General features: G+C 50.4%; 1 protein-coding gene and 1 long non-coding RNA gene across 2 annotated transcripts in view; both read right to left on the bottom strand.

Moving 5' to 3' along the window:
• LOC119950840 overlaps positions 1 to 5,925 on the bottom strand; it is a 28,320-nt gene extending 22,395 nt beyond the window's left edge. Inside the window, exon 1 of the long non-coding RNA XR_005457442.1 lies at positions 5,791 to 5,925. This is a non-coding gene — a long non-coding RNA (uncharacterized LOC119950840). The remainder of the gene's footprint in view (positions 1 to 5,790) is intronic.
• A 2,272-nt stretch (positions 5,926 to 8,197) lies between these two features.
• The window catches only part of si:ch211-250c4.3 (uncharacterized protein LOC100535981 homolog), a 50,572-nt gene continuing 46,456 nt past the window's right edge, over positions 8,198 to 12,313 (bottom strand). The window contains exon 4 of the mRNA XM_038773911.1: positions 8,198 to 8,518. Coding sequence (XP_038629839.1) covers positions 8,222 to 8,518 — 297 coding nt within the window. The 3' untranslated portion in view covers positions 8,198 to 8,221. The remainder of the gene's footprint in view (positions 8,519 to 12,313) is intronic.

Below are 12,313 nucleotides of genomic sequence, written 5' to 3'. Positions count from 1 at the left end.
GGCGGAGCAGGCTCGAGGGGCCAGATGGCCTACTCCTGCTCCTAGTTCTTATGTTCTTAATAAGCGATTTTCATTTTTTAATTTTCATGTGCAATACAGCAACTCACCAAGGTTCCTTCAACAGCACCTTCCAAACCCACGTCCACTGCCATCTAGAAGGACAAGCACAGCAGATACATGGGAACGCCACCACCTGGCCGTTCCCCTCCAAGTCACACATCTTCCTGAATGGAAATACATCATCATTCCTTCACTGTCGCTGGGTCAAAATCCTGGAACTCCCTCCTTAACAGCACTGTGGGTATACCTACACCTCATGGGCTACAGAGGCTCGAAAAGGCAATTCACCACCACTTCTCTCGGGGCAACTAAGGATGGGCAATAAATGCTGATGCTCATGTCCCATGACAGAATAAAACATAAAAGGGTTCCGAAAGATCAAAAGGGAAAATGGGAGGCAGAAAAGGCCGGCGAACCCCACAGAGTAGCTGCAACTTGTTCAATCAGAGACTGCCCTTGGTTTCCTGAGAGAGATACCCACCAAAGTTAGGTAACTAAGATCAATAAATCTGCACTCAAAAAACTAACTGAAAGTGACAGTGAATCAGAACTAATGACAGCTTCTGAATGTCTCTGTGGAGCTGAGGAAGGGGCACCATTGGGTTGAGTACAGGAACACACTTTAACTTGGAACTCAAAGGGATAATCGGAGAGTAAAGCTACAGGCACAAAATACCAGAAATGTTCCCAATGCCAGAACAGCCAGAGAGGTGGCAGATGGGGTTTAATGCGGAAAAGTGTGAGGTGGTTCACTTTGGAAGGAGTAACAGGAATGCAGAGTACTGGGCTAATGGCAAGATTCTTGGTAGTGTAGATGAACAGAGAGATCTCGGCATCCAGGTACATAAATCCCTGAAAGTTGCCACCCAGGTTAATAGGGCTGTTAAGAAGGCATATGGTGTGCTAGCCTTTATCAGTAGGGGGATTGAGTTTCGGAGCCACAAGGTCATGCTGCAGCTGTACATAACTCTGGTGCAGCCGCTCCTGGAGTACTGCGTGCAGTTCTGGTCACCACATTATAGGAAGGATGTGGAAGCTTTGGAAAGGGTTCAGAGGAGATTTACTAGGATGTTGCCTGGTATGGAGGGAAGGTCTTACGAGGAAAGGCTCAGGGACTTGAGGTTGTTTTCGTTAGAGAGGAGAAGGCTGAGAGGTGACTTAATACAGTAGTCCCCCGTTATACCACGCTCCGCAATACCGCGGTTCGCGATATACCGCGGGGGGGGTTTATGGACCCCAACTGTCAGTTGTGTCAATTTCAGCGGCCGGCTCACTTTGATCCGGAGAAGGAAGCTGCTCTCACTGAAATAATCAGCCGGCCGCTGAAATTGACACTGCCGGCTGCTCTCTCCCTCCAATCCAACTTTTAAGTTTTAATGTTTCTGATTGGAGGGAGAGAGCAGCCGGCAGTGTCAATTTCAGCGGCCAGCTGATTGTTTCAGTGAGAGAGCAGCTTCCCTCTCCGGATCAAAGTGAGCCGGCCGCTGAAATTGAATCTGCCGCTGCTCTCTCCCTCCAATCAGAAACATTAAAACTTAAAAGTTGGATTGGAGGGAGAGAGCAGCCGGCAGTGTCAATTTCAGCGGCCGGCTCACTTTGATCCGGAGAGGGAAGCTGCTCTCTCACTGAAACAATCAGCTGGCCGCTGAAATTGACACTGCCGAGGGGGGGGCGGGTGTTGGGGGGGGAGAAGAGGGGGGGCGGGTGTTGGGGGGGGGGAGAAGAGGGGGGGTGGGTGTTGGGGTGGGGGGGAGAAGAGGGGGGGAGAAGAGGGGGTGCGGGTAGTTGGGGGGGGAGAAAGAGGGGGGCGGGTGTTGGGGGGAGAGAAGAGGGGGGGAGGGGTGTTGGGGGGGGGAGAAGAGGGGGGCGGGTGTTGGGGGGGAGAAGAGGGGGGCGGGTGTTGGGGGGGGAGAAGAGGGGGGAGAGAGGGGGGAGAAGAGGGGGGGCGGGTGTTGGGGGGGCGGGTGTTGGGGGGAGAAGGGGGGGCGGGTTGTTGGGGGGGAGAAGAGGGGGGGGCGGGTGTTGTGGGGGGAGAAGAGGGGGGGGGCGGGTGTTGTGGGGGGAGAAGAGGGGGGGCGGGTGTTGTGGGGGGAGAAGAGGGGGGGCGGGTGTTGTGGGGGGAGAAGAGGGGGGGCGGGTGTTGGGGGGGAGAAGAGGGGGGCGGGTGTTGGGGGGGAGAAGAGGGGGGGGCGGTGTGTTGGGGGGAGAAGAGGGGGGAAGAAGAGGGGGGGGAGAAGAGGGGGGGAGAAGAGGGGGGGCGGGTGTTGGGGGGGCGGGTGTTGGGGGGGAGAAGGGGGGGCGGGTGTTGGGGGGGAGAAGAAGAAGGGGGGCGGGTGTTGTGGGGGGAGAAGAGGGGGGGCGGGTGTTGTGGGGGGAGAAGAGGGGGGGCGGGTGTGTGGGGGGAGAAGAGGGGGGGCGGGTGTTGGGGGGAGAAGAGGGGGGGCGGGTGTTGGGGGGAGAAGAGGGGGGCGGGTGTTGGGGGGGGAGAAGAGGGGGGCGGGTGTTGGGGGGGGAGAAGAGGGGGGGCGGGTGTGGGGGGGGGGAGTGGAGGGGGGGCGGGTGTGGGGGGGACCCCCCTGCGGGTGTGGGGAGACCCCCCTGCGGGTGTGGGGGAGACCCCCCTGCGGGTGTGGGGGAGACCCCCCTGCGGGTGTTGGGGAGAGAGGAGGGCCCTGCGGGTGTTGGGGGAGAGAGGAGGGCCCTGCGGGTGTTGGGGGACGGGGGAGGAGAGGGGGGGGAAGCGGGCGAGCCGGAGGGGTGGGGAGGGGGTGAGCCGGAGGGTGTGGGGGGAGAGGGGGCGAGCTGGACGCTGTGGGGAGTGCAGGAGGGTGTGGGGGAGAGGGGGCGAGCGGAGGGTGTGGGGGGGGGGGGAGAGGGGGCGAGCAGGAGGGTGTGGGGGGAGAGAGGGGGCTAGTTGGAGATTGTGGGGGGAGAGGGGCTAGCGGAGGGTGTGAGGTGGGTGGGGTGGGGGGGGAGAGGGGAGAGGAGGACAGAGCCAGTGGGTGTTGGGGGAGAGGAGGAGACAGAGCCAGTGGGTGTTGGGGGAGAGGTGGCGAGCCGGAGGGTGTGGGGGGAGAGGGGTCTAGTTGGAGGGGTGCTCATGTCTTTTCGTCCGACGTCATTTCGTCCAACGCCACTTCGTCCACGTCTTTTTGTCCAACGTCTTTTTGTCCGCCCGTCTTTTGGTCCAACGTCACTTCGTCCAATTATCAATTACAAATTAACTCCGTATAAAACCATTCAATTGATAAATGTAAGTACAATACAGCAAGTGAATTTAGTTGCTAAAATGCACAGTAATTGATAAATGCAAGTAAAATGCAAGTTTAAAAATGCAGTTTAAAAATCTAAAAATGCAGTTAAAAATCTAAAAGTTTACTAATAATTTTTTTGTCTAAGACTTTTTGTAACTTGACTTTTTTGTAACTTGTAGCACTCGACTCCACTCCCCACATTAACTTTTTATGCATAAAGGATTTTTTATTACCGGTCTCTTTCCTTAACGAGCCTCGTTAAAGGATAGATATTATCGTTCTCTTTCTTAATTCGCCCATCCCGAAATGGCAAAGTTCATTGTGTCAACGAAGAGTAAAGGAAAGTAGCTGATGGAATAACTATATCTACGATTTTCATTCGAGCAGTCCAAACCTAGGAAAAGAATACTGGAGATGTGAGAAAAGAAGGCTATGTTCAGTTTTATACGGAGTTAATTTGTAATTGGATAATTGGACGAAGTGACGTTGGACCAAAAGACGGGTGGACAAAAAGACGTTGGACCAAAAGACGTGGACGAAAGTGACGTCGGACGAAAAGACGCGACACGAGTTGGAGGATGTGGGGGGAGACGGGGCGGAACCGGAGGGTGTGGGGAGAGAGGGGGCGAGCCGGAGGGTGTTGGGGGGGGGGAAGAGGGGGCGAGCCGGAGGGTTGTGGGGGAGAGGGGTCTAGTTGGAGGATGTGGGGGGAGAGGGGGCGAGCCGGAGGAAAAAAAAAAGAAATTGACACTGCCGGCTGCTCTCTCCCTCCAATCAGAAACATTAAAACTTAAAAGTTGGATGGAGGGAGAGAGCAGCCGGCAGTGTCAATTTCAGCGGCCGGCTGATTATTTCACTGAGAGCAGCTTTCCCTCTCCGGATCAAAGTGAGCCGGCCGCTGAAATTTTAATTGGATCCATGATGGGGGTTTTAAATTTATTTAAAAATCTATGCTAGCGCTTTCCCATTATGAATCTACGGGGGTCTGACCTCTCCCCCCGCCCCCCGTAGACTCACAATGGGAAGCGCTAGCATAGATTTTTAAATAAATTTAAAACCCCCATCATGGATATACGCGGCTCGGATACAACGCGGGTTGGGGTCTTGGACCCCAACACACGCGTTATAAAGGGGGACTACTGTAGAGACATATAGATAGTCAGAGGGTTAGATAGGGTGGACAGTGAGAGTCTCTTTCCTCGGATGGTGATGACCAACACGAGGGGACATAGCTTTAAATTGAGGGGTGTAGATATAGGACAGATGTCAGAGGCAGTTTCTTACTCAGAGAGTAGTAGGGGTGTGGAACGCCCTGCTGCAACAGTAGTAGACTCGCCAACTTTAAGGGCATTTAAGTGGTCGCTGGATAGACATATGGATGAAAATGGAATAGTGTAGGTCAGATAGGCTTCAGATGGTTTCACAGGTCGGCGCAACATCGAGGGCCGAAGGGCCCATACTGCGCTGTAATGTTCTATGTTCTATGAAATTTTGGGCAGATTCTCCGGTTGCCGCGCCAAAATTGTGTTCGGCGAACGGCCAGAGAATCAATGTTCGCGCCAAAAATCAGAGTCGGCACCGCTTTTGCCAAATGCTTGCCCATCCAAAGCGCCGTACTCTAGGAGTGTGCTGCACACCATACTGACGCCTCTGGACGTTGCCTGAAGGCTCCGCCCCAACGGCGAGTTCCCGACGGCGTGGGTCTTTCATGCATATTTGTCGGGAACTCGGCTTGGCGGATGTGGACTCAGTCGGGGGGAAAGCCGATCCGCAGGCAGGGGGGACTTTGGCAGGGGCGGGATGGCACTGTTGAGAGGTGGTCTGGGAGTTGGGAGCCAGCCAAAGGGGGAACTATTTGGCAGGCCGGGTCCACACGCTGTAGGCCGCCGCCGTGCGCCTGCATGGCCAAGGACCCGGCAATTCTCCGACTGTATCGGCAGCTAGAGCCGGGTGCTCTACGCTGCCTGCCTGCTAGCTCCCCAGATGGAGGATCGGTGGCCATTTTGCGCCGAATTTGCGGTCATAAAATGCCATCGTTCCCACACCGACGTCAGGACATAGCCTGGAAATCAGAGAATCCAGCCCCTTAACGTTTTTAAAACAAATTCTAATTAAGGGACAATTAGCGTGGCCAATCCATCTACCGTGCACATTTTTGGGTTGTGGGGGTGAGACCCATGCAGACACGGGGAGAATGTGCAAACTCCACACGGACAGTGACCCAGGGCCAGGATCGAACCCACGTCCTCGGTGCCATGAGGCAGCAATGCCACCTGAATATTAACTTGGCTGCTTTTCTGACCACTTGCTGACTGACCTATAATGTTCAGCATTTTCTGTTTTATAACATGTCAATCCACCTAGGGTTCAACTAATTGTCACACAATGATACTCTTAGCTATCTTAAATCTGTTGATAGGTTTTTTAATCATTTGAACCTCTTCAAATCTTTAAGTTAAAAATCGGAGACACTCACCTTTTGGTGATCCTGGTGTCGGGAGTTCAGGTAGCTGGGCTCCTCATGACAGTGCATCAGATCAACCTCACGATGATTTGTCTTTCTCCGCACTGGGTTTCTGCAAACTGTCTTCCAGTCGTCTCTGTCCCAAACCTTTAATACATCCACAGTTACATAAGAAGCATCGCCAATAAGACATTCCACGCTCTTTCTATTTAACATTTTAAAAGCTGGACACACCTTGTCCCCCTGATTCTTTTAAAAAAATTTTAGAACACCCAATTCAATTTTTCCAATGAAATGGCAATTTAGCATGTTTAATCCACCAGCCTGCACATCTTTGGGTTGTGGGGTTGTAGCCATCTGGGATGGCCACTTACAATTAGGAACATGGACGGTCGCAAAGCATAACGGGAAAAATGGACAATGTGATGTACCGTCAATTACCACGAGACGAGAATGGTGGAACAATCGAGGCATTATTGAACAAGATGTTGTGCTTCCTGTAGCTGGAACCAGAATAGCTGCAGCGCAGGAGAGTACACACTTTTATACTTCAGCCTGCTCGGCGGAGCCAGAAGGCAGGGATTTACCGTCGTACCAGTAATATGTGGGCAGTGCCGTAATACACACAATATATCACGAGTGGTGACTACCACACAATGCAAGGTTCAGGCAGGCTCAGAGCTTGGATATATTTGTAAGTGAAGAATCCAGACGGTATCGAAACCCCCAACCAATTTTGATGGCCCCATCTCCGTTCAGACAAAGGACTGATACTTGAGCAACCGATACAACCCCAGACATTTCGGCGCCACTCCCTGTACTCGCGAAGTATAAACAACAGTGGCATACGAGCCGCTTAGGACACGCCCAGCCATCAAGGCACCCGCCCCTTTATTGGTTCAAATCGAATACAGTGATCAAGAATTACCCAATGAGTGGGGTACAAACTGAAGGATCGCCAAAAAGAGCGCAAAAACCCCCAAGGATAAAGAGAGAGACCACCATGTGTTCGGCCTCTCTTGGACCTGGCGCTCCGGCAACGTCAACTTCCAATTGCAGCACCACCAGAAGCAAGTTCAAGTTCAACGCTCGCTACCAGATGGATGAGCCCAGCTGGGTAGCAGTTACTTCTCCAGACCCGATAGATCCAGATTCGAACAAAGGCCACTGTTCCTCTGACCTAAGCCGGGTGTCTGAAGTTAAGTACAGGTTGTCATAGTTGATAGGTGTAGTTTAACTAGTAGTGTTTATGTTACATGATTAATTGTGTGTGTAAATAAAGATCTTGATCTTGAACTAACTAACTGGTGTCTGGCTCTTTGATCGATATCCGTTTGAACCTTGTGGTGGTATCGTTTGATACCTGGCAACTCTGAGCAATATAATATCGACATCCAAAGAAAGAAAGGGCAACCTTATTGATTGCCATATTTATAGCAGGTAAAGAAATGGCAACAGGGCGAAACCCAGGCAAACACAGAATGGGCAAACTCCACACTGACAGTGACCCAGAGCAGTGATCGAACCTGGAACCTCAGCGCCGTGAGACTGCAGTGCTAACCACTGCACCACCATGCTGCCACGTTCCCCTGATTCTTGAGTACCAGATTGAAGGAACATAAGTGGGGGCAATAAATTTAAAAGCTCCCCAAAAACTGGTGCGTGGTTTGTGATGTACCTCGCGCCCATTGGGTGCAAAGTGGGCAGGATGCCAACCTTGTGATGCCCACTGAATTACTGCATTGCGGCTTTCAACAGGGTAAATGGGGCTAAGAGAAGGTCTGAGCCATGAAAGCAGCCTGTACCCCCAAAGATGGGCAAAGTTTCTATCCTTAAATCTTTCCATTATCCCCTTTACACAGAGGATAAGGAATATGGGATACCAAGAGGAGGCCATAAGCATCACATGTACAGAAGGCAGGAGTCCCAATCTCCAGCTGCCTGGGATATGTGGGAATTCCCGGACCCGTGCTAATCAATACCCTGGAGGTTATGATGCCAGTGTAACTTGTTTATTCTTTCATGGGATGTGGGCGTCACTGGTCAGGCCAATATTTATTGACCATCTCTAATTGCCCTCGAGAAGACGATGTGGTTTCTGTACCAGGTTAGCACAACAGAGTGGCTTTGCACCACGATTACAGAGGAGAGATGAGTCAGGTATTGCTGTTCTGGCATGACATTAGGCCAGACTAGATAAGGACGGCAGATTTCCTTCCCTAAAGGATATTAGTGAACCAGATGGGTTTTTACAACAATCAGTGATAGTTTCATGGTTATCATTACTGAGACTAGCTTTATAATTCCAGATTTATCTTTTATTAAATTTAAATGACACCAGTCCCATGGTGAGATTTGAACCCGTGTTCCCAGTGCATTAGCCTGGGCCTTTGCATTACTAGCCACTACACCTCCATCCTGACGAATTTTGTCCCTAATAGGATCATATATTGTGAGATTGAACTAAAACTGAGTTCCAAACTGAGTTCCAAATTGAGTTTCCAACTTTGAAATGGAGCTGTGAACACCCTGGAAACAAAGTTGCAAAGATAGCAGTTAGACACAGACCTTGGCTTCTGATACTGTCCAATCGGCCAATGCTCTGCGACGAGTTCTCCCGCTTGAAGGAATTGCCGAGGCTGGTGAAGTTGGTGGATATTCCATTCTGCTGATCAGGGAGAGTGGCAAGGCTCTGATAGATCCCAACAGCTCCACAGGAACAGTGATTCAAGAAAAAATCCTGGTTAGGGAAGGAAGAAAGTGACGGTGTTAGATAGCAATTTCTAGGAAAGGATTGGTGTGATAATGAACCAGCAAAATTGCCCCTATGCCCGTCCCCATACGTACTGCAAAGCCATTGTTGCAAACCCCCAAGTAATAATCACAATGTCAGTTCAGGTCAAAGAGCATTCAATTTCCTAAATAAAAACCAAACATTTTACAAATAGCAGCTGAGAAGCAGAAGAGATGAACTGGGGGCAGAGAGGGTTCTATTCTTCAGAATAGGTTTCTGCAGCGATTGAGGGAGTGAACTAAAGAGTTGAGGGAGTGATGGATTGAACTACCGAGAGAGGAAGTGAACTACAGAGTGAGGGAATGAGGGTGTGAATGACAGATGAGGGAGTGAGCAAGTGAACTACAGAGCGAGGGAGTGAACTGCAGAGTGAGTGAGTGAACTACAGAGTGAGTGAGTGAACTGCAGAGTGAGTGAGTGAACTGCAGAGTGAGTGAGTGAACTGCAGAGCGAAGGAGTGAACTGCAGAGCGAGTGAGTGAACTGCAGAGCGAGTGAGTGAACTGCAGAGCGAGTGAGTGAACTGCAGAGCGAGTGAGTGAACTGTAGAGTGAGGGAGTGAACTGCAGAGCGAGGGAGTGAACTGCAGAGTGAGGGAGTGAACTGCAGAGTGAGGGAGTAAACTACAGATGAGGGAGTGATGGAGTGAACTACAGATGAGGGAGTGAACTACAGAGTGAGTGAATGAGGGAGTAAACTACAGATGAGGGAGTGATGGAGTGAACTACAGATGAGGGAGTGAACTGCAGAGTGAGGGAGTGAACTGCAGAGTGAGTGAATGAGGGAGTAAACTACAGATGAGGGAGTGATGGAGTGAACTACAGAGAGGGAGTGAACTACAGAGAGAGGGAGTGAACTGCAGAGTGAATGAGGGAGTAAACTACAGATGAGGGAGTGATGGAGTGAACCACAGAGAGGAAGTGAACTACAGAGAGAGGGAGTGAAATAGTGAACAACAGAATGACGGAGTGAGCACACTGAAACACACACTGAAACACACACCCACTGAAAAACACACACAGAAATACACACACACTGAAACACACACACTGAAACACACACACTGAAACACACACACTGAAACACATACAGAAATGCGGGTGAGCGCCGTCCAGCACTGGTCTCCATAAATTGTGACCAGAAGGAATGGCAATCATGGGGGACCCCCACGGGATCAGAGGCCCCCAGCTGCATACCCAATTCAGTTTTCGGGGGGCTGATTTAGCTCACTGGGCTAAATCGCTGGCTTTTAAAGCAGACCCAGGCAGGGCAGCAGCACGGTTCGATTCCCGTACCAGCCTCCCCGGACAGGTGCCGGAACGTGGTGACTAGGGACTTTTCACAGTAACTTCATTGAAGCCTACTCGTGACAATAAGCGATTTTCATTTTTCATTTCATTTTTCAAATGCACACACACTGGAGCACACACAGAAATGCACACACACTGAAATACACACACTGAAACACACACACACTGAAACACACACACACTGAAACACACACACACTGAAACACACACACACTGAAACACATACACACTGAAACGCACACAGAAACGCACACACACTTAAATACACACACTGAAACACACACACACTGAAACACACACACACTGAAACACACACACACTGAAACACACACACACTGAAACACACACACACTGAAACACACACACACTGAAACACACACACACTGAAACACACACACACTGAAACACACACACACTGAAACACACACACACACTGAAACACACACACACTGAAACACACACACACACTGAAACACACACACACACTGAAACACACACACACTGAAACACACACACACTGAAACACACACTGAAACACACACTGAAACGCACACACACTTAAATACACACACGGAAACACACACTGAAACGCACTCACTGAAATGCACACACACTGAAACACATAGACAGAAATGCACACACGCTGAAACACACACACTGAAACACACACAGAAATGCACTCACTGAAATGCACACATACTGAAACACATACAGTGTTTCTGTGTGTGCGTGTCCATGTGCACACGCAGAAACACACACAAAAGTATACACCAAAGCACAGAAACACACAGACAGCAACAGGCAAACACATAGAGATAGCAATACACACAGACAGAAACACACACGCACTCAGAACCACTGACACACAGCAGCAACACACACAACACACATCAACACACACACACGGATACGCACACACAGAAACATACACAGACAGAAACACACACACAGAAGTACAGAAATACACAGAGACAGCAACACACGGAAACACAGATACATGGAAACACAGACAGAAACACACATAGACAGAAACACCCACACACAGAAGCACACACTCACAGAAACACACACACAAACAGAAACACAGGGAAACATACATATTGCACTCCTACTCTAAACCAGGTAACCTACAGCTGATCCTCCTCCAAACCCATTTCATTTCTTAGTAAGGATAGTTGGAGACACTCAGCCTGTTCCCCATTTCCCAGGTTCACACTCATCCCTATTCACCCTCCCATTCCCACACTCGATCGTTAATATCCGAGCCATGATCTGGATGTGAACAGATCTCCTGTGTCAGCACAGTCTGAATGATCTTGTGCATGATGTCCTTAAACAAACAATGAATCAGCGCTGGCTGAAACCTGGTGGTCTCTTAGTGGGTTTCCGAGGCGTGACCTCCCTTTTGGAGTCCCTTTGGCTCATGGAGGGGGCTCCCTGTGGCAGTGACACTCTCTGTCTGACAAGAAATCCTCCCTCACTTACCCAGTTGCCTGGGTCTGCCCTCCTGGGCCCTGGCTTTCCCGAGTCCCATTCCGCTTTCTTTCAGGGTTCACACCCAATGAGGTTGCTCCTGCCTCGCAGCAGCTACCCCAGCATTACCACCATTCCTGGTGGCGCTGCTGAGCCTCTGGCCCTGTGATTGGACTCTCAGCAGTTGGTGGCAGTGCGATACAGCAGCCTCAGAAGTCACTGTCTCAATGAAGCTCAGGACTCACTTGTTGCTGCTCGGGCTCATCTCTCACTTTCATCCTCAGTGACGGGACCACAGTTCATTCCAGTAATATTGAGCCCCACCTGTTAACCCTCGGTGTGCCAACACCACTGCCATGTATCTCTAGATCAGTGTAATAATTAAACCTACTGATCATTAATAAATATGCCCAACCCTTATGAGTTTCTTTATCCTTTGAATGCACCAATTGTAAATCACAGAATCTGTACAGTGCAGAAAGGAGGCCATTCGGCCCATCAAGTCTGGACCGGCTTGCTGAAAGCACACAGTACCTAATGCCACTTCTCTGCCTTATCCCTGTATCCTTGCAGATTTGTTATTTTCAGTTAACAATCCAATTCCCTTTTGACTATCTCATCGAAAACACACACACCAGACTTCAACGGCTTCACAGCACAAGGGTCCCAGGTTTGATTCCCGGCTGGGTCACTGTCTGTATGGACTCTGCACGTTTTCCCAGCGTCTGAGTGGGTTTCCTCCGGGTGCTCCGGTTTCCTCCCACAAGTCCCGAAAGACGTGCTGATAGGTGAATTGGACATTCTAAATTCTCCCTCTGTGTACCTGAACAGGTGCCAGAATATGGCGAATAGGGACTTTTCACAATAACACCATTGTAATGTAAGCTTATTTGTGACACTAATAAAGATTATTATTATTGTTCTGGACTCCACCACCGTTTGAGCGAAAACATGTTCCT

The sequence above is a fragment of the Scyliorhinus canicula genome, chromosome 16 (genome assembly GCF_902713615.1).
Source record: "Scyliorhinus canicula chromosome 16, sScyCan1.1, whole genome shotgun sequence".
Classification (NCBI taxonomy): domain Eukaryota; kingdom Metazoa; phylum Chordata; class Chondrichthyes; order Carcharhiniformes; family Scyliorhinidae; genus Scyliorhinus; species Scyliorhinus canicula.
Note: the sequence above shows the minus strand (reverse complement) of the source record. Positions and strands in the feature narration are given on the sequence as shown.